Raw genomic sequence first — 23,606 nt, 5'->3', positions numbered from 1 at the left:
TTTTTTACTTCCGGGTATTGAAACAAAAAGTTCATTGTATATTTTGATAGTAAAAAGTTTAAATAGCGACGATCCGGGCGGTTATAAAGAAATTTTCATGCAAACATTAAAAATTTTACCCATATATGCACAGGTGGGTACCCGGATACCCGGGTATTGACATAAGGGTTAAACAGTTAAATACTTTTAAAGCGCGTCACTAACCTACATAGGTTAGTTGACGCGCTTTAAACACTTAAATACTTTTAAAGCGCGTCACTAACCTACATGGGTTAGTTGACGCGCTTTAAACACTTAAGCGCGTAACTCACACACACACACACGCGCGCGCGCGCGCGGGGGGTGCAAGGGGGGTCTACGGCCCCCCCTCCCGCACCATCCGCCGGTAGGCAGCGTGGACCTCGCTTTATAACTTAAAGTACATGCAAGTAAGGGTGCCTCCCCATGCAGGACGGAATCTCGGAAAACGGAATCTCGGAATCATTCTGATTGGTTAGTCCCATGAGGCTATTGGTTAGCCTCATGGGACTAACCAATCAGAATGATTCCGAGATTCCGTTTTCCGAGATTCCGTCTTGCATGGGGAGGCACCCTTATGCAGAACGCGTCGTGGACGTTTCTCAAATGCACACATCGCGTTGTGGATGTTTTTTACGCTCACTAAGCGATTTCGGTGTTTGGGCGTAACACATGTATGTATAGCATTGCCGATTAAGGGATTTCGCGCTTTGACTGTAAAAGAAACACGTTAGACCGCGAATTTACTAAAGCAGTCGGTTAATTCTAGTTTTAACTAAATTTTTTCAGTTAGAACGCGAATATACTAATTAAAGCACTCGGTCAATTCTAGTTTTGACTAAATTATTTCAGTTAGAACGCGAATTACCAGGCTGGTTTAGTTAAAACTAGAATTTACCAGTAAATTCGGGTTTTGACGGATTTCGGGTTTTAACTGTAACATATATACCTATACATATAAAATACACACACACGCACACACACAAAAATTGATATTTCGTATATGTGTTTGATAAATCTATATTTGTATTCAGAAGTGCGTAAGTATCCAACTGTAATAACTGGGTCCTAGTTAACAATGGATTTGGAAAATCCAAACAATCTGGCAATGCATGAATTAAATTTTTTGAGTGATGAGGAGGAAGTAGAAGATATGCTGATGCGTGCTCCTAAGCGATATTTCCGTGATTATCAAAATTCTTTTGAATTCTACAGTGAATGGGAATTTAAACAAAGATTTCGATTTTCCAAAAATTCAGTAATGTTTGGCATCTTACCTTTAGTAGAAGAAGGACTTGCTAAAATAAACAATCGAGGCTTGCCAATATCTCCTGTTGTACAATTATTAATATGTTTAAGATTTTATTCAACGGCAAGTTTTCAGGTATGTAAATTGTATATTATTATATATGTACACATATATACGTGTGTTTGGGTGTGTATTAATAATATAAGAATAAATTATTAAAGAATTTTTTTGTAGCTTGTTTTAGGGGATGTAATAACAATAATATCACAACCAACAATTTCACGAATTGTGTTCAGAGTGTCCACTTTATTAGCTAGCCATATTAACCGATATATCAAAAATACCATCGTCAGATAAATCACGTTTAGAGAGTAAACGACTATTTAAGAAACTTGGACGTGGTAATGGAGGCATAGGTTTTCCTAGTATTGATGGCGCAATAGATTGCACACATATTCGTTTAGTACACACTAGACTTCAAAATGTTAATGAAATTTTTAGAAATATAGAAAAGGATACTTCTCTTTGAATGTTCAGGTACATGTTTGAGTAATTTAAGAAAATATTTGTATAAATACAAAAGGATATATACAAAAAAGACTATCTCATCTCAATTTTTCTCTTTCTAGGTTATTGTTGGACCACGCACCGACATTTTAGATATTGTTCCTGAATGGCCAGGAAGTGAACACGATAGCCAAATCTTTCAAAATTCTCGCATATATATGCAATATAAACAAGGCGAATTGGATGGAATGCTTGTTGGAGATGCTGGATATCCCGCATTGCCTTTTTTACTTACGCCGATTGGTAATCCTAGAACGGATGAAGAAATAAAAGGTTTAATACATGTATTTTATAACTGCAATTTTAAAATTCTTGTATAATTATATTATGTTCATGACATATATATTTTTTGTTTCAGTTATAATACAATTCATGGGAGAACAAGAAGAATTGTCGAGAGGACATATTCGGTATTTGGAAACGTAGATTTCCTTGTCTGTCAAAAGGGCGGCTTACTACAAAATTATTAACGTCTACATCAATCGTTGCGGCATGTGCTGTTCTTCATAATCTCTCATTGATTTTAAATGATTACTTAGAAGACGATGATGAAGAAATAGTAGATATAAGTAATGAAGTCCCGGTGGTCGAGCCTCGCTGGCAGCTTGGAGACGGCATTCTCGTACGAAATGCTCTTATTGAACGACTGTTCAGGTAAAATTTCTATCTATTATAACACACGCACACGCACACACACGCGCGCGCGCACGCACGCACGCACACACACACACACACACACACACACACACACACACACACACACACATAATGTCAACAATAGTTCAAATATGTCGCATTTCATAATTTATAGGTAAATATTCAAATACAGAAAAAACAGGTAATGAGAGTGATACATATCATGAAAAATGTAGTAAAAAATCCGCGAGTTTTAAAAATAGAAAAGAATATATGAATGATAATGTGAGATAGAAATTAATCAATAAAAAGAAAAGCTACAGCGATGATGATGATGAAGATAAAAGTGAAGAAAGAGGAGTTTAGAAAAGAAGAAAGTTTAGACGTGCAAATATGGAGAATAGAAATGAATCTAGTTTAAATAACTTTTATTGTGTGTAAACATAAACTGTTGTTTATACATGAATTAAGTATAAAACATAAACTGTCAAAATATAACATTCCGCGAAAAACGATCTAATATGAATCTAACTAAAATCATATTAAATCATATTTAATTTGGGTAAAATTCAAATTAAATCCAGATTTTATATTAAAATTATATTTGTTTAAATACAGTTTTAATTTGCACTTATTAAAATCAGTTATGTAGATTTAATATGATCCACAATAAAATAGGGCTTTAATTAAAATTTAATTAAAACACTTATGTGGATCATATAACACTTCGAATCAAATATGGTTTTAATTTGTATTTAATAAGATAACTTATGTGGATTATATATGATCCAGAACCATACATGATGCAGAATATTTATATATAAGACTTTAATAAAAAGTTAATGTGTTCTGTATGCGACTTTTACTCGATTCAATTGCGGCTTTAACCCAAAGAGCCCAGCGGAGTAAGCATGTGAAATCGGCCCTTGATCATACAGAGCTGACATTAATGTCACAAGTTAGTACCAATATGATAAAACTTTCCACCAAATATTATTTTAAAAAATTCATTTTTTTAGAAGTTATGCAGGGAGTAAGTAAAATAAAGAAATATATTTTTCTCGAAAACCACTTGACCGATCTTGATGAAAAAAATATATGTTATGTAGACTAATAAAACAAATTAACAAAAAAATGTCTAAAATGTTTGCCAAAAAAAGACCAAAAAAAAATATTAAAATTTTTAAATATTTTTTTTTTTAGGGTGATATTTTTGAGGTACCCCTTTGAAATTTTTACGAAAATTTCTCTTAAAGTGTCCACTATAACATATATTTTTTTCAATTTTTTTTAAATGGTGGAACATAGTTAAAAATACGAAAATCGTAAGCGTCGCGTCACTCCGGCGCACAGTGCAGTGCCATTCCGCGTTGCGGGTGTTTGATGTAACTTTACTAGCACATATGTACGTCTGCAATTAGCCTATAATATGTATACTTTTTAATTTTTATAGTTTCCAGAGTTTACCACGTGGAGGTTGCAGTACGGTTTTAAACTCCTTATTGGGGTGCTTTTTTAACGTGAGTCCCCTCGCCTCTCACTATATTTCCGTAAAATCGGGGTGCTTTTTTAACGTGAGTCCCTTCGCCTCTCACTACGTTTCTGTAAAATCGGGGTGCTTTTTTAACGTGAGTTCCCTCGCTTTTCACTACGTTTCCGTAAAATCAGGGTGCTTTTTAACGTGAGTCCCTTTGCCTCTCACTACGTTTCCGTAAAATCGGGGTACTTTTTGAATGTAAGACCCCTCGTCTCTCATTACACCCTACACCTATGATTTATTTAATCTTCTTCACTATCACTGTCTATTACTGGAATGTTATTTGTTTTCTTAAACAGATCGCTAATGGGCTACGAACAATTGGATGCTGCTGTCATATTGCTGCAATTATATATTATCTATCTCATGCAAGATATTTAGCGAAAATTTTGAAACCAGCAGAAATACTGAGCGATCTGTTTAAGAAAACAAATAACATTCCAGTAATAGACAGTGATAATGAAGAAGATTAAATAAATCGTAGGTGTAGGGTGTAATGAGAAGCGAGGGGTCTTACATTCAAAAAGCACCCTGATTTTACGGAAACGTAGTGAGAGGCAAAGGGACTCACGTTAAAAAAGCACCCTGATTTTACGGAAACGTAGTGAAAGGCGAGGGGACTCACGTTAAAAAAGCACCCCGATTTTACGGAAACGTAGTGAGAGGCGAAGGGACTCACGTTAAAAAAGCACCCTGATTTTACGGAAACGTAGTGAAAGGCGAGGGGACTCACGTTAAAAAAGCACCCCGATTTTACGGAAATATAGTGAGAGGCGAGGGGACTCACGTTAAAAAAGCACCCCAATAAGGAGTTTAAAACCGTACTGCAACCTCCACGTGGTAAACTCTGGAAACTATAAAAATTAAAAAGTATACATATTATAGGCTAATTGCAGACGTACATATGTGCTAGTAAAGTTACATCGAACACCCGCAACGCGGAATGGCACTGCACTGTGCGCCGGAGTGACGCGACGCTTACGATTTTCGTATTTTTAATGTTTATGTTCCACCATTTAAAAAAAATTGAAAAAAATATATGTTATAATGGACACTTTAAGAGAAATTTTCGTAAAAATTTCAAAGGGGTACCTCGAAAATATCACCCTAAAAAAAATATTAAAAAATTCAAATATTTTTTTTGGTCTTTTTTTTGGCAAACATTTTGGACATTTTTTTTGTTAATTAGTTTTATTAGTCTACATAACATATATTTTTTTCATCAAGATCGGTCAAGTGGTTTTCGAGAAAAATACATTTCTTTATTTTACTTTTTCCCTGCATAACTTCTAAAAAAGTGGATTTTTTAAAATAATATTTGGTGGAAAGTTTTATCATATTGGTACTAACTTGTGACATTAATGTCAGCTCTGTATGATCAAGGGCCGATTTCACATGCTTACTCCGCTAGGCCCTTTGGTTTTAATTTGATTTTTATTAAAACGTATTTTTGTTTAAATAATGTTTAAATAATATTTGCGGTAAAATTTGTTTCTTTATTTGTCGAACTTAACATGTAAAATATTTGATTCAAATTAAAAAAAAATAATATAGTCATATAAGATTATATATGATCAGATCAGAATATTGCATCTCAAAGTATCCGATAGATGGCATTCGATGTGATCTGTTTCTCGTAATTAAAATTTGACAAAGAGTGTTATAAGATAACGGTATCAAGAAGACACGACACTGTCTCGGAACGACACAATTTTTGTATCAGTTATATCGTAAAGTCCACTCTTATAATAAAGTAGCACGCTTAAAAAATAAAATTTTATATAATCTTGTTTAAATTTAAATTGGTAAATTTAAAACAAAATTATATAAAATTCTAATAAGATCAAATAACATTTATATATGACAAATTTGACTTATATGATTATATTTGACTTATATGATTATATTTGACTTATTTGATTTATATTTAACAAATTAATTTTGAATTTATTACCATATTTAATCCACATTTGGCAAATTAAAACCATATTAACTCTGCATTTCCTTAGGTCTGTGCGGCTGATTTTGCATATTTTAACAAAGCAAGGTCCAGTTTAATCCATATATAGATTAAATAAGATGGGGTACTTTAATTTGATTTAAATATGACATATTTAAATTATAATTGATTTGCATATTCGATTCTAATAAGATTCTTAATAAATTCATATAAGATTTTAATACGGTTTTAATACAATCGTTTTTCGCAAACTGTCAAAATATAACAAACTCTTTATTATTAAATGAAAAAGCTTACATAACTAAAAATATCAGTATTTTCTTTTTTATTTGATTGCTCTAAGTTGTGCTGTTTTTATTTCTATTTCCAAACTTTGAATTTTTTTTTAATGTTGCAACTCTAAACTGTAAATTTCTTTTAAATGATTTTCTTTCATACTACTCATATTCTCTTCATGCTTTTGTTTAATATATGCTAATTGCTGTTCTTGCTCCATCCACTTGCTTTATGCGTTCAATATGTAATGTTTCTTCTGTGTTTGATTGACCTTCACCTACTGTGTTCCTCTTTCGTTTCAGAGAACGTGTCTGTTTTAATTTTTCAGTTTTATCTGATATAGTTAATGAAAGTTCTTTTGGTACAGCTTTTTGTTGTTCTCCCAGCAAACGCAAAAAGATTAAAAGATATTAAAATTTTTTAATACCTTTGAATCCCTTTTTTGGCGGAATTAGATGAAATTAGATGGGATTCGAAATGAGATGGTCCAATCCCATGGAATCCAAAAAAGAAATTTTCAATTCTATCCAATCCTATGGAATCCGTAAAGGTTATGGAATTGCATGGCATTAGATGGTTCAGGAAACGTCTCGCGCCTCCGTTCGGGCGACCAAGCGCCGTTGTTCGTCGGTGAGCTTTTGTGTATGCCTAAGGGCATTACACGCACTACTGCCGACGGGCAATTAGCCCGAAAATGAGATTTGTCCACATCGTGGCTAATGTGCTAACTTTTGGATTGGAAGAGAGTAACCGACAATCGAGAGGCGCACGAACGAAACCGATTTTAAAGAAAAATAGGAAGAGGGAGGGGGAAAGGGAAAGACTGTGGTGGAAGCAAGAATTAAGGAAGGAGCAATCGAAGAACAGGAAGATATTCCTCGGGAAGAGACTCGCTATCCTTTTGTTTGTTAAGAGCAGGGGATACTTGTCTCTTTATATGTATCGTCTCTGACGTGAGTCTCCTCCCGAGTGAACGCTCGACGTCCAAAACTTCTACCCCCCCCCCCCCCAGTCAAACTCGTGGTCAGTCTGTAGTTTATGGCTCGAAATTACCGAAGGGGAACGAGGATTTCTTTTGAGATCCATCTTATGTTCTCTCACCCTGGTCCCCAACTGTCTCTTCGTCTGTCCCACATAGGAAACCTCGCAGTCTCTACATGGGATTTTATAGACGACCTGACTGTGAGACAGCTTGTCAAGGTTGTCTTTCCCCGTCCTAATAAATCTTTTAAGGGGGTGCGCAACAGAAAAGGCAATCTCTGCAGTTTTGACAAACTTTTTGAATTTTTCTGACGCGTAGCTTTCACATATGGAACGGTGAAATATTTAATGTTGCCAGACTCATTCGATAAATCCGCTCTTCTCTTTTTTAGAACAAATTGTGCAACTCTATTCAGACCATAGTATGTATTATATTAGAATTACTTTCTGCAACACGGGTGTTTAATTTAAGAAATTTCATTTACAGCCATGCGTACGATACCAACTTTGTCGTCTGCGTTTTAGATATACTCTTGTAATTAATGATAGCGCTAAGTGTAAGAAGTTTGTTAATGCGTTAAAATAGACACTGAAGATGGTTCAATGTTAGAACCGAAACGTCTGTAATATTAATATATTTGATAAATTAACAGACACCTTGTTAAGGCTCGATGCCCTTTATTTCTTAATTTAATCATAAATTTTTAATTATTTTTAACCTTTTTTTTAAACAATTTTAGTTGCAAAAAAAGGGTCGAAATATTCAAAAGTCCGCCATTTTGTTTCTTTTTACCCAAAATGTTTAATTTTACTACCGGCTATAGCCACTTACTTATATTTTAATATCCCGTTTGAATTTTTTGTTTCAGACGTTTCTAACTCGAGATATCATGCCAACCAGATTTCTATGGGCTACCCTTATGGCTTCTGCCCACAGGACGCGGAAACGCTTGCCGCGCGGCAAGAAGCGACGCTGTAGCCAATCACCGTGTCGCTTTTCCGTAAGAACCAAAAGTTTATTGGCTATCGCGTCGCTTCTTGCCGCGCGGCAAGCGTTTCCGCGTCCTGTGGGCAGGAGCCATTAAGGTGCCAATTCATGGGACGCTGAAAAACAGCGTTGAGCGCCGTCACGTGACATCACTATGATGCCAGCGTCAAGAAAGAGAAGTTGGATTTTTCCAACTTCAAGCGTCAAAGCCAAAGCAGCGCGAAGACGCCGAAATTTTGACGCTGTTTTCCTTTTCATGAATTTCAATTGACGCCGGCGTCAATTGTGGTCATGCGACCTTCTTGCCGCTGAAAATGAGCGTCGAGCGTCAGCATGAAAAGGCACCTTAATGACGAAAAGTCGACTTCCCGTCATGACGGAAAGTCGACTTTTATAGCGTTTTCGATTTGCGACTCAAACCGACTCGGGTCGCATCATGTATACAGGACTCTAGCATCATTGACGTGGAATACATACATATACATATCTATGTATGTATTCCACGTCCATTGATGCGACCCGAGTCGGGTCGAGTAGTAAATCGAAAACGTCATTAGTCGGCGTTTTTTGAGACATTCGCCGACTTCAAGTCGACTTTCGTCATTAAAAAAGTCGACTTTCTGCCAAGTCAGTTTCGGTAGAAGTCGACTTCAAGTCGACTTTTTGCTCTTGGGATTCGCGCGTTGACTGTGGTCGCGATCGGACGTGTCGCGCTCCCGTGCGGTTTCATTCTCGAACGTTCTAAGTGCGGATTTTTTGCGGTGCGTGTTCTTTCGTGAGTGACGGACGATATTCGCCGTCTCATTGCGTTTTTTTTTTACCGGTGAATTCTTCGCCGATATATCTCTCGTCTATTTACGCGCGTGAATCCTTTTTCGGCAACAGTTTATTACGCGTCCGGTTAGATGCAGGAGGCTTCGGCCTCTTGCAAGACCCCGGGGGGAGGGGACCCGGGAATCCCGGGATTGCCTCCCCGTACATCCTCTCCTTCCGACCGCAATTCGGACGAGGGCGAGTTCCGACATGCTCGATCGATCCCGTTCCGGCTCATGTTCCAGCTCGTGTTCGACCGATGATTCTCGATCGCGCTCGCGCCCGCGTTCGCGCTCGCGCTCGCGTTCGCGTATTACTACCAATTCTTCCATTCCTCTCCTAGTCTATGAACAATTTGCGGCATCCAATATCGAAATAGATGGTGAAAAATCAGACTCGCATGCAAACTCTCAATCCATGGATGTGTATATTGATACAACAACACGTGGCGATGGCGGTAACCCGCCCTCCGCGTCCACTGCGCAGCCTAATCCTTCGATGGAATTCGAGCCTGATACCAACAGAAAGAGAGCCGCATGCGATTTGGCTAATGTTCCATTAAATAAGTATGCAAAAACATCTTCTCAAGGTAAAAGCAGCAATTTATCCGATAATAATTCGAGTCTTGCTCAGGGCCCGTTAGCGAAGGTACGTAATCTAATTAACTCGCGCTACGCTTCAACTGATAAAAGTCCTTTTATCGTACATATCCGGACTATCAACGACCCGGAAGACTCTTCCGGTGCCGCCAAATCCGGTAACACCCATCCACTTCTCATCGGTCGCATTGTTACACAAATAACGCGTAACGGTCTTGTTGAAATTAAAAAGATTAGTAAGGGTCATGTCCAGGCCATTCTATCTAGCGCCGCGACTGCCAACAGGCTGATTGATGATGGTTCTCTCGCCAGTTACAACCTCAAAGCTTTTATCCCATCATACAAAACAAGCAAAACCGGTATTATTAGAGACATTCCCCAATCTTTATCCATTGAAAGCTTGCTCAGCGAGATTAAATCTTCCCCTAAGGCCATCGAAGTGCGTAGACTCAATCGTAGGGTAAAGGATGGCAACTCATATAAATACGAACCCTCACGGACGATATGCGTTAAATTCGCCGGACAAAGCTTACCGGATTACGTTTCTATATTTAAGGTTAGGCACGCGGTTCTTACCTTTGTGCCTAAAGTTAAAATTTGTTACTCGTGTTTCAGAGCCGGTCACATTAGTAGGACATGCAAAGGCAAGCCGCGCTGCGTGTTCTGCGGCGGAAATAAACACGATGACGAAGCTGAATGTCCTGTTGATAAATCCCTCCCTGATAAATGTATCAATTGCGGCGGTGAACATCTCGCCAAATCCTTCGCGTGCCCTATCACAGTGAACCTCAAGAAAGCTTACGCTCTTGCTGCAGCCCATAACATCCCCTTATTTGAAGCCAAAAAGCAGGTCAATGGCTCATCTGAATCGTTAAACTCGGGCAGCAGATTTGATTACCTCAATTTCCCTAACCTTCCCTCTTCTAAACGTTCTTCAAATCGACTCTCGCCTTCTATGCCCTCCTATTCTTCTGGATCCTCAGATCTTTATTCTAATAATCGCTTTTCCGCTCTGCAGAACCATAACGACACGCCACTTTCCTATGCAAACGTAACCTCAAACTCCCGCAATGCTATCTCCCGTCCATCCCCATCGACCTCACGCCCTCAAGTCAGGTCTCCACCAAACCCCTCCCAAGCTACCATCATTAATAGCAAACATAACAAACCTAACCCTACTGAAAAAAATCACGTCACGAAATCACGTCATGAAATTACATCACAAAATCACGTAACGAAATTACGTAATTAATGACATAATTAATCACGTAACGGATTGTTCCAAATCGGTACGTGATTTTAAAAATCACGTAATTTAAAAAATTACGTAATGCTGGGAAATTTTTTTTTTAATCTGGATAAAGTTATATAGGAACTACAAAGTTTGTTTAATTGCTTCTTCGTCGTAACTTATGCATGTAAAACATGATTTAAGCAAAATAAGTGGTTCTAAATAAAAAATCAATACTGTATATTAATTATATTGTTTATAATTTTATTTTTATGAGTCAACTTTTTAAGTATATAAGTGAGTATAAAAGTGCGTAAGTATAAGTATATAAGTGAGTATATCAATATATAATAATATAATAAAATAAATAGCATATATAACATAGACAACTTAGATATATGTTATGGTAACGTTAACAAGGTTAACTCATTTTAACATTGGTAATATGGTAACACTAAACTTAATCACTATCCGATAATGATTCACTGGAATTTGAATCATTGCTACTTTGTGAAGAACTTGATGAATTGGGCGATGTTGGGCGTCAATGACGTTTTCTTTGTTTTTCTTCTTCTTCTGCAAAACATTATTATTATTAAGGTGTTTTTAATTTTTAATAGTAACTTTTAGAATATATTGTTTTCTAATTTTTTGTATTTATTTGTTAAAAGACTTTGTTTTAAAAAATCTAGACTGTTAAAATCTAGCATGTTAATTAAAAATGTTTATTATTTTTTATAATCATCTATGCTACCAAATGTTTAAAAATATTAAAATTTTTTATTTAATTCAATATCTTATATTTTACATGTATACACAACTATATTACAAACTATTTTTTTAAGTATCTTTTTACTGTTAAAGAGTTCTTTAACTGTGTATAAAGCAATGAGAAAAATATCATATATTAAAAGAAAAAGTATTATACTTTAAAGATTAATTCCATTAAGTTACTTGTTTTTATAAATTTTTATGAACATATCAATCTATAAACACATATTTTCCATTAAAAAATACAAAATAATATTACCTTTAAACATATAAAAATTATTTGTCTATTGTTGTTTAAAAAGTATTGACAAACACAGCAGGTATGACGAGAATTCTTGAGTACGTGAGCGATAGAAAGAGAGTTCCTTTTAAGAAAATTTCGTCTTTATTGTATGTAATTCTTTCTAAAAATATGCCAACGTAAAACAAATTGATATGAACTAAAGAGTTTTTACGTGAATATAAACAAACAAATCAGTAATCAGTCCTAAAGATAGAATAGAGAATAAACTAAAAAGAGTCAGATCTTACAGGACGGAATCAAAGTATCTAAATTACTGACTGAGAATGAGAGTCCGAAACGTATTTGAATGTAATGCTGCTGACAAAAAAAAGAAAGATAGAAAAATGAAAAAGGGGGCCCTCTGGATGAATGTCTATCAGATCGGTTCTTGGGCTAGAATTTTAGGCCAGAGCCACAAGAACAAAATGCAGATCTCAGATCTGAAAACGAGAATGAACCTAGCAGAGGCCCTTGTACTTTGACGACCAATGTCGATCTTCAATATGGCGTCTTAAGATTCGGAATCTATCAATATTCCCTAACCTAACCTAACCTAACCTATCAAAGGCCCCGCTCATGGGATTATATCTCTCGCCTCGATCTTCCCTCACGGACGTTAGTCGTTGCAGCTCTCCTTTTCCTGCTGATGAGTCCACTCCTTGGTCATCTGAATCTCGCTCGGTCAGAGTCCAAAACCTTTGCTGTTGTCAAGATGAATCCGAAAGAGGGGCAGAGAATCGACTCGTCCGAAAGATCGCAAGCAACTGCGGCCATGACACCTGAGCGCCCCTACCTTGTTCAGGACAAGAGAAGAAGGAGGTGGGAGCGCTCAGGTGTCATGGCCGCAGTTGCATGCGATCTTTCGGACGAGTCGATTCTCTGCCCTTCTTTCGGATTCATCTTGACAACTGCAAAGGTTTTGGACTCTGACCGAGCAAGATTCAGATGACCAAGGAGTGGACTCATCAGCAGAAAAAGGAGAGCTGCAACGACTAGCGTCCGTGAGGGAAGATCGAGGCGAGAGATCTAATCCCATGAGCGGGGCCTTTGATAGGTTAGGTTAGGTTAGGTTAGGGAATATTGATAGATTCCGAATCTTAAGACGCCATATTGAAGATCGACATTGGTCGTCAAAGTACAAGGGCCTCTGCTAGGTTCATTCTCGTTTTCAGATCTGAGATCTGCATTTTGTTCTTGTGGCTCTGGCCTAAAATTCTAGCCCAAGAACAGATCTGATAGACATTCATCCAGAGGGCCCCTTTTTCATTTTTCTATCTTTCTTTTTTTCGTCAACAGCATTACATTCAAATACGTTTCGGACTCTCATTCTCAGTCAGTAATTTAGATACTTTGATTCCGTCCTGTAAGATCTGACTCTTCTTAGTTTATTCTCTATTCTATCTTTAGGACTGATTACTGATTTGTTTGTTTATATTCCCCTAAAAACTCTTTAGTTCATATCAATTTGTTTTACGTTGGCATATTTTTAGAAAGAATTACATACAATAAAGATGAAATTTTCTTAAAAAGAACTCTCTTTCTATCGCTCACGTACTCAAGAATTCTCGTCATACCTGCTGTGTTTGTCAATACTTTTTAAACAACAATAGACAAATAATTTTTATATGTTTAAAGGTAATATTTTTTTGTATTTTTTAATGGAAAATATGTGTTTATAGATTGATATATTCATAAAAATTTATAAAAACAAGTAACTTAATGGAATTAATCTTTAAAGTATAGTACTTTTTCTTTTAATAATTGATATTTTTCTCATTACTTTATACACAGTTAAAGAACTCTTTAACAGTAAAAAGATACTTAAAAAAATAATTTGTAATATAGTTGTGTTTACATGTAAAATATAAGATATTGAATTAAATAAAAAATTTTAATATTTTTAAACATTTATTGTTAGCATAGATGATTATAAAAAATAATAAACATTTTTAATTAACATGCTAAATCTTAACAGTCTAAATTTTTTAAAACAAAGTTTCAATAAATAAATACAAAAAATTAGAAAACAATATATTCTAAAAGTTACTAATAAAAAATTAAAAACACCTTAATAATAATAATGTTTTGCAGAAGAAGAAGAAAAACAAAGAAAACGTCATTGACGTCCAACATCGCCCAATTCATCAAGTTCTTCATAAAATAGCAATGATTCAAATTCCAGTGAATCACGGATAGTGATTAAGTTTAGTGTTACCATATTACCAATGTTAAAATGAGTTAACCTTGTTAACGTTACCATAACATATATCTAAGTTGTCTATGTTATATATGCTATTTATTTTATTATATTATTATATTTGATATACACACTTATATACTTATACTTATGCACTTTTACACTCACTTATATACTTAAAAAGTTGACTCATAAAAATAAAATTATAGACAATATAATTAATATACAGTATTGATTTTTTATTTAGAACCACTTATTTTGCTTAAATCATGTTTTACATGCATAAGTTACGACGAAGAAGCAATTAAACAAACTTTGTAGTTCCTATATAACTTTATCCAGATTTTAAAAAAAATGTGTTTCCCAGCATTACGTAATTTTTTAAATTACGTGATTTTTAAAATCACGTACCGATTTGGAACAATCCGTTACGTGATTAATTATGTCATTAATTACGTAATTTCGTTACGTGATTTCGTGATGTAATTTCATGACGTGATTTCGTGACGTGATTTTTTTCAGTAGGGAATTTTACCTATCCTGCCGCACATCGGGATGCACTACTGTTTCCTGATGGCAGACTTCCCGCTGATGATCAGAATTCGTCATCTCCCCCTTCTACCGAGTTTTCCGCAGATCCCGACTCTAACCCTAACTCCATCCCCAATTCGGATGAAACATTGCCCTTGCGCAATCCTCAAGAAGTTTATAATTACCTCTCTATAATTATGAATGAATTTAAAAATGTGATATCATTATATTACCCCTTATTTTCTCCACTCTCACCTAAGGGACCTTTTGTCCCACCGTTTTTACCCTCTCTCCCGAATTTTTCAGCTAATCCATCGCCACACAATCTGAACGCTTATGGTAACCTTCGCGGGCAATAATTCCGGCCCAGCGTTTGCAGGTCCTACTAGCGTGCTACAATGGAATTGTAGAGGTATTTACAATAAACTCCCAGAATTTAGGGGCATAGCCCATACCTTTGATATCATTTGTCTACAGGAAACCCTGTTAGAATCCCACAAGTACTTTAACATCAAAGGTTTCAATTGTATTAGATCAGATGCTGATGCTATAGGCTCTAGAGGTGTCTGCACTCTCCTCAGAGATAATCTTCCTTTCTCCATTTGCGATCTCTCTGACCTTGCGCACGCCTCAGTGGAAATGATCGGAATTACAATACCCTTTCAAAACCGCGAATTATTTGTATGTAACTTTTGTACCGCCATATTGGACAAGATACTCCGGCCCTTTTCTTCGACAATTTATTTAAATTCGCCAACCAATACAAATACGCTCTTCTGGTCGGAGATTTCAATGCTCATCACCCCGATTGGAACGACCACAGAAATGACAGCGTCGGTGAACACATTGCCGAATCTGTAACTGACAACGACATGGTCATCCTTAATGATGGATCTCCTACTTTTTTCAACCTCTCATGCGGTATAGAATCTGTAATAGACTTAACCATCGCCTCTGCTGACTTGGCTACCATTAGCATCTACGATCATAAGAAGGATGGAGACTTGAGAAGCAGCGATCACCTCCCTATCACAACTCATCAACGGCACTCCGGACTCTAAAGTTAGATTTTCTCACAGACTCAGATTTAACAAGGACTCTCTCAACTTACTTTCCACCCTCTTAAGGAATACGAAGCAAAATGTTAACGATATTGACACCAACGATGCTCTTACCGCATATGACCAACTCATTACTATAATCAAATCCTGCATAATGAAAGCCCTCAAGAAGGACAATATTTCTCCGTCTAGCCATCCTGTCAAAAATAAAAGACATCCAGCTCCGTGGTGGAATGAGGATTGTGAGGCTGCCATTGAGGCCCGCAAAATTGCCACAAAAACGTTTAAAAGGCATTACTCCACGGAAAATCTTCTGGCATACAAGAGATCAATTGCAGTGGCCAAACGAGTTCTAAAGAAACAAAAGATACAAAGCTGGAAGAATCTCTGTGCGGAGTTCGACGCTAAAACTCCTATTAATCGCGTGTGGAAATTTGTCAAAGCATTCAAAAACCGAAATCAAAACACACAATCCAACATCGATACAACCAGAGAAGAAAATCTAATTCATACGGCCATCGAGAAGCTATGCCCACCATCTTGTCCTCCCGAGGATCCTAGTTTATTTAAATTGCTGAGAGAGGATTTATCAAGTGTGGAACGCATCCACTACTGGTTGGATGATTTATATCCATGGATGAAATACACTCGGCTCTCAATTCAATGAAAAAGAAATCTTCTCCTGGCTTGGACCAGCTGGACTATGTCATTCTCACCACTCTTCCAGAATTTTTTTGGTGCAAATTACGTGAGATTTTTAACAATCTCTTTAAGAATGGCTTGTTCCCAGAAGATTGGCGCACTTCGCTTGTCATATTTATTCCAAAGCCAGGTGGTAAAGGGGTTAGGCCCATCTCTTTGATTTCCTGCGTTCTCAAGACCTTCGAGAAATGCCTGTACATACAACCGACTAAGGTGGCACCTGGAAAGCAATGACCTATTATCAGATTCACAGCTGGGTTTTCGTAACGCCAAGTCATGTCTGGACAGTGTGATCGCCCTAACGAATAATATCAAGGCGGGCTTCCTTAAGGGAGCCTACACAGTTGCTGCGTTCCTCGATATCGACGGCGCCTTTGACAACGTTCTTCCGCATATGTTGATTGGCGATTTATTCAAAATTGGAGTCCCAGCACGTTTCCGCAAATTCATCTTAAATTTAATCGGTAACAGACTTGTTTTCTACACTCTAAACGGCATGAAAGTTGGCCCGCTATATGCAAGAAAAGGTACTCCTCAGAGCTCCATTTTGAGTCCCACTCTTTTTAACATTTATATCAAAAAAATAGTTAAATTAATCAATCCGGATTGCAGGATCCTCCTATACGCGGACGACGTAGTCATATACTCTACGAACAAAAACCTGGATGAAGCCATCCTCTCGATTAACGAATCAATCCAAAAAATTTCTGAATTCCTGCTCAGCAAGGGTCTCTCACTCTCATCCACCAAGTCGCAATCTATGATATTCACACATAAGAAAAAACTTCCAATAATTATCCCAGACATTATTGTCATGGACTACCCAATCCAATACTGTGATGTGGTAAGGTTTCTGGGCATTTTATTGGATCCCAAATTATGTGGCAAACCTCATTTTTCTTATATCATTAGCAAATGCAGAAAAGCTCTAAGCCTTATGACGGCTCTTGCTGGAGTCTGGTGGGGTGCTCACCCCCAACAACTTGACATGATCTACAAAGGATTAATTCGAAGCAACATGGACTATGGGTGCCAGGTCTACCAGCTACGCGGCAATCTCACCATTTTCCAAAAATTACAACGCATTCAAAATAAAGCCATCAGGACTGCATTGGGCTATAGACAATCTACCCCAATCAACGTAATGTTGGATGAAGCAAAGGAACCACCGTTACACCATAGATTTAGATTCCTTACTTCAAAACTCGTATTAAAAAATGTGGCTCAAGAATTTAGTCCCGTAACAATTAGTCTTGACGATCTACATCCTCTCACCAGAACACAACATAATTACGAAATTGCCATCAATTCTATACCATCTTACAAATACTTTCGATCCATACTAGGTAAATTAAGTATGATCTACCAATTTGTTACGTTACCAGTATTTAATCACAGTTTCCAATCGCTTGTCATAGACATTCATTTTGTTTCATTCTACTTTGAACCTAACATCCAGAATGTCAATTCTATTTTTATAGAACAATCTAAAAAACTAAGGGAGAACGCTATATCCTTTTACACGGATGGTTCTAAAAGTGAATCCGGAAACGTTGGCGCTGGTATTTTCTCTCCAGATTTAAATCTACAAATCATGCATAAACTGCCGACTGAAACCACGATCTTTTCCGCTGAGGCGTGGGCTATTCTTCAGGTACTGATAACCATTGGTGAGGGAAATTTTCCTAAGGTGGTGATATTCTCCGATTCTAAAAGTGTTTTAGAAAATCTTTGTTTAAGTGCTGCTAAACAACAGAACTATATCATTCCCCGAATTAGAGAAAAGATTTACCAACTCTCTTCCAGGGGAGTTGATCTCCATCTTGCCTGGATCCCGTCGCACCGAGGTATCATGGGTAATGAACAAGCAGACAAAATCGCTAAAGAGGCTGCCAGGAAGGGCTATGTCCCCGATTTTAAAATTCCCCATTGTGACTTTTATTCGGTTGCTAAAGAAACTCTTCGGAATCATTTTAAAGAATATTTGCGTTACTGCGGCTCATATAAAGGCATTCCTTTTTATAATAACTTCCACTCAAGTAAAGATCGCCCTTGGTTTTATAAAAAACCCTTTAAAAGAAAAGAAATTGTTCTTATCAATAGGCTGCGCAGTGGACATTATAACTTAAATTACAGTTTAGCCAGAAAAAATATTATTGATTCTGGGGCCTGTCCTTGTGGCTACCCCAGCCAAGACATTAACCATGTGATTTTTTACTGTAACCTTTTTACTAACAAAACTTCCTACCTAATCAAATATATGAACAAAATTTCTCCTCAGCCTCCTAAAGACATACTTCCTTTTTTAAACGCCCCTACATGTCAATTTGTCCGCCTCCTTCTCGCGGCGTGCAAGTCTATGAATCTGCAACCCTAATCCAAAATCCCCTACTAAGCGTGGGGTTCGTCAAAGCCATATAGAAACATTCTGCGGTGTTCTGCGCTCGCGCCGAAGCCCGCGGATCTTTTGTTCACGTTTCCAATCTTGCTACGGCGCCATTCGTGGCCTAAGACATTGACACGCCATCTACGGCTATTCGACAAGAGGTTCGTCCTGGCCGTTTTCAGAGCAGCACTGCTTGAAGGCCATTAAATATAAGAAGAAGAAGAAGACTTTTTGCTCTTAGGGTAATAACATGTAACAATGTAATTTTCTTCCTAATTCATCTGATGTCTGTAATACTGTGTTAAAAGCTATAAAGAAGTTATACATATACTTACACAAGTAATGACAGAAGAGAAAAATTTGATTGTACGAGATAAATTTTTGCCTGTTGATCCAAAAATTAAAACGATACACAATGTCTTAACTTTAGGTAAACATATTAACAACTCACGAAGCATATTTGGAAATATTGATACTTTATTTGCTGCACATATCATTTCACAATTTACAATCTACATGTGTCATCCTTTACCAGCCTCGTACCTTACTTTGAGAAGCCCACGTTAGTATCCATGTTTTGTATTCTCTCTTTTTCATCTGCACTTGTTTATGCCTAGGATGCGTTTTGCACATAACATACCATCTCTCTCTCTTACATAGAAAATAACAGTCCTTGCAACGTAATTGTAAGCGGCCTTTTACTTTCAGACCACATACCGAATTATATATAGGTAGTACAGGTTGCAAAAGGAAACACGTATTGCCACTTGACAAACTGCTCGGTGAATTCAATTTCTCTCTGTTGCACATGTAGTGGATTCTGTGAGCCAATACATTTTGCGTAGTCGGGACCGTTAAAATCTTTGGAACCACAGAATTAATTGTTTGACATACCGATCTCAAAATTAGACCAGCATTCATTTTTGCTGTAAGGAAAAATTGATACGTATTAACACAGTGGCAAAAAGCTTTGAACTTTATATTTTCTAAATAAAGAAGAAATCACACATGCGAATATTTTAATTAACACAGGTTAAGAAATCTAATTCCAACGATAAAAAATAATACTAATTTTTAAAAGACTACCAAACATATTTAAGCGATTCTTTATAACATATTACCGATAGTTTAAAGTAGACACTGTTCAAAATACAGTTACGATTATATAATTGTGTATTTATTTACGAAGGTAGCGTGACATGCCTCAGAAAATTGACATTGACTGCGTTCCAAAATTCACTCTCGGTTATCCGTAAAATCTATAGTTCACATCACGTAAGGGGGTCGATTGTGTATCTTGAAACATAGTATAACTAGTATGCTCACTCTTACCTTTTTTCGTGGCTTGCGCCGATCCGTACTGCGCATCGCCATTATTTTGGCGGAGACCAATCAGAGGATTTTTATATATGTGGTAGTGCAAAATCGGTGTGACGCTTGGTATGTGTGGTAGCGCAAAGTCGGTGTGACGCCACAGAGGTTAATTTTCGGTGAAATATTGCATAAATCAGGCGCCAAAATGAATAAAAGCAAAAATCACCTAATTTGCAGCGTTCGAGGCTGCCAAAATAGGAGCATTTTTTGTTTCTTGAAAGCATACCAAAACCAAAATTCAAATTTCGGGAATTTAAAATTGCCACATAATAATTTCATTTTTTACGTGTGCTCATTGGAAGCGATTTTCAATGAGCACTTTCAAAATATTGTTTTAGAGAAAAATGTTATACAAAAATTATTAACAGAGGTTGAACTAACAACATTTAAGCACCCATGCAGCAGGTTTCCACATTTATACTTAAAAAAATTATTTTTTAGAATGCGGTTATATTACACGTTAAAATTTATAAATCATAACTTTTGATCATCCAATAACCCAAATAAAATGATTATTTGGAGACACGAATAAATACCGCCGTATATGTAAATACATGAAATGTATACATGTAAAAATGTATTTAACAAATACCGCTGTATAAACAATAAAAGTAAATTTACAAACATTATATTGTTTTTGCATTATTAATTTTAATTAAACTTTACCACGAATATAAAATCTTTAACGACAAATAATAATCGGACTATTTTTTTATAATTTCCACTTTAATCTCATAATAATTATTTCAAATATAATTAGCATTCGAGTAATTCATCGAAACATTGTTATTCTAGCAATTTCATTAATTACTTTTATTTATATAATATTTTTTGTGTATTTCTACCTATAGACCATATATTCCCAATAAGAATGAATAATGTATACAGGTTTTTTGCACATTTAACAAGTAACATTACTCAAGTGTGTCACACGCCGATTTTTTTGAAAGTGTGTACATACACATAGAACTTCAAAAAATATTTGTGTCGTATTTTTTTATTTTTGCTCATAAAGCGTTTTAAGAGTATAATAGGGACCACCTTCGAAATATTAACCTTCTACACCCTATATACGTTATCCTGAATGGTTTTTGCACCAAAATAATATCTTTAGGAGTTTTCAGGGTTTTCTGGTCTGTATTTTTACAAAAAATTGACGTGCATAATCTAAAGGATTATTATACATAGAATTGAGAAGGTTAATATTTCGAGGGTAGTTTCTACTCTTAAAACGCTTTATAAGCAAAAATAAAAAAACACGACACAAATATTTTTCAAAGTTCTACATGTGTGCATAGTTTCGAAAAAATCGGCGTATGACATTTGGGCAGGGTTACTTGTAGGTACATACTACAACCCGGGGCCCTTTAACCGCTTGATACGTCGATTTTGATATTTTTTATTGTAACTTTTTTTGTTATAATTTTTTTAAAATAATATTTTAGCACAATGTTAGCACAACTTAGCACAACTCGCACAATCAAAAAAATTGAAAAAAACGAAAAGTGGGGGGCTGACCTAAAAATTATTTTTAAGTTAGCCCCCCACTTTTCGTTTTTTTCAATTTTTTCGATTGTGCTGAGTTGTGCTAAGTTATGCTAACATTGTACTAAAATATTATTTAAAAAAAATAATAACAAAAAAAGTTACGATAATAAAATCATTTTTGGATATAATTTATTTTTTTATTGTAACTCTTTCTGTTATTACTTTTTTTAAATAATATTTTAGCACAATGTTAGCACAACTTAGCACAACTCAGCACAATCAAAAAAATTGAAAAAAACGAAAAGTGGGGGGCTGATCTAAAAATTCGTTTTTTTAAATTTTTTTTTGTATTTTTCATATTATGGTTATAATATTCGAGCACAATATAGCACAAACCTAGCACAATTCAGCACAACCGTGAAAATATGTTAATTCTAAAAGTGGGGGGCTAACTTCTAATAGGTCTTGAAATTCCATGTTAGTCCATGATTCTACAAAGTTGCATATAATTTTGGACACGATTTCGACGATTGCCAAATATTAAACCCTGCATCAATGAAAAGAATATTGGGTCGTCTTTAATCGTTTCTTCTACCCAACTGTCATCAGATAAAATATCTGATTGTTTATTATCATCGCTACTATCTGAAGAACAGCTGCTGCTGCTGCTGCTGCTGCTGCTGCTGATTGGCACAATTTCCGTTAAGCAGAATATAACCTTTCCTTTTTTATTCATCTATTTTAAATAGTAAAAATAATATATAATATTACAAAAATGTATCCATACCTATAATAGAACAAAAGAAATAATATTAAATATATCACAAAAATGTTATTGCCAAAAAAATTGTTCTTTTTTTTATTTAGACAAAGCAATTTGTCAGTGTTATAGCAAAGGTATACAGTTAATTAATTTTATTCCAGTTTACTGCTGTTATCGATAATGGAATGCGAACTACTTCCATAAAAAAAAATTTTTTTTTGTAATTTCTTATATTTTTAATACTTACCTCTAATTATAATTTAATGATGCCACTTAAACATGAATATAAAAACTGAAGATTTACAACTGCATTCAGAGAAACTTCTAGGGTATAATTGTAACAGTAGGCTCACTCTAATGCTAGGTCTACAATGCGAGTCGTAAAGTCGTGAGTCGTAAGAATTAACCAATCACAGTCGATTGTTCTCCTCAAATTCGATTGTGATTGGTCAATTCTTACGACTCGCGACTTTACGATTCGCATTGTAGACCTAGCATAGCAATCTCTACAAGAGTTAAGTGTGTTACAATAAGCACCCACTCACAGTGTGACACAGTGTCATGCTGTGTCGTCTTATTGGAAAGCTCCCTGAAAATGCGAAACGCTTCTAATGTCCATTTCTATCAACGCAGGTTAATTTTAATCTTGGTTTAAGTGCCTAAGCAGAATGGCTGTCTTGGCAGTGTTTTATGCCTTAAGTCTTTGTCTTATGTAATGCACAATGCTGTACAGTATTGTGCGTTACATAAGACAAAGACTTAAGGCATAAAACACTGCCAAGACAGCCATTCTGCTTAGGCCCTCACTTACCTGTCATCTTTTCCTGGTTCTAATGCTAGGTCTACAATACGAGTTGTAAAGTCGCGAATCGTAAAAATTGACCAATCACAGTCGATTATTCTCCTCAAATTCGATTGTGATTGGTCAATTCTTACGACTCACGACTTTACGACTCGCATTGTAGACCTACTAGCAGAGTTAGAAAAAGATACTTAGGGGCAATTTCACCAACCACGGTTAGCTTAACCGACGGTTAAAGTTAGCAGGATTAACCAATAGAAATGTCTCCACCCTGCTTTCTATTGGTCAATCCTGTTAACTTTAACCGTCGGTTAGGGTCAAAGCACATGACATGGCGTAGCGATATACGACGGTCGTAGTCCCCGACCTGACAGATCAGGATACGCCAAAGCT

General features: G+C 36.0%; 1 protein-coding gene and 1 pseudogene across 2 annotated transcripts; both read left to right on the top strand.

Moving 5' to 3' along the window:
• The first annotated feature begins 633 nt into the window (after positions 1–633).
• LOC139820388 (putative nuclease HARBI1) lies at positions 634–3,322 on the top strand (annotated as a pseudogene).
• Positions 3,323–12,846: 9,524 nt separating this feature from the next.
• Positions 12,847–19,466, top strand: LOC139820387 (uncharacterized). Of its 2 annotated transcripts, none has more exons than XM_071790604.1 (2): positions 12,847–12,963; positions 14,001–19,466. In XM_071790604.1, exon 2 carries the CDS (start codon positions 16,795–16,797, stop codon positions 18,775–18,777), a length of 1,983 nt encoding a protein of 660 aa, XP_071646705.1. In that variant the 5' UTR covers positions 12,847–12,963; positions 14,001–16,794; the 3' UTR covers positions 18,778–19,466. The 2 variants fall into 2 exon arrangements, with proteins under 2 accessions (XP_071646705.1, XP_071646704.1); XM_071790603.1 differs by lacking the exon at positions 12,847–12,963 and adding an exon at positions 13,313–13,544.
• Positions 19,467–23,606: the final 4,140 nt, after the last annotated feature.

This window comes from Temnothorax longispinosus, chromosome 10 (assembly GCF_030848805.1).
Source record: "Temnothorax longispinosus isolate EJ_2023e chromosome 10, Tlon_JGU_v1, whole genome shotgun sequence".
In the NCBI taxonomy this organism is placed as follows: Eukaryota; Metazoa; Arthropoda; class Insecta; order Hymenoptera; family Formicidae; genus Temnothorax; species Temnothorax longispinosus.
This window is presented reverse-complemented; position numbering and strand designations above follow the sequence as displayed.

What these genes read in the sequence shown, in the direction of transcription:
- LOC139820387 (XM_071790604.1), top strand. Translation starts at nt 16,795, where the DNA reads ATGTTGATTGGCGATTTATTCAAAATTGGAGTCCCAGCACGTTTCCGC.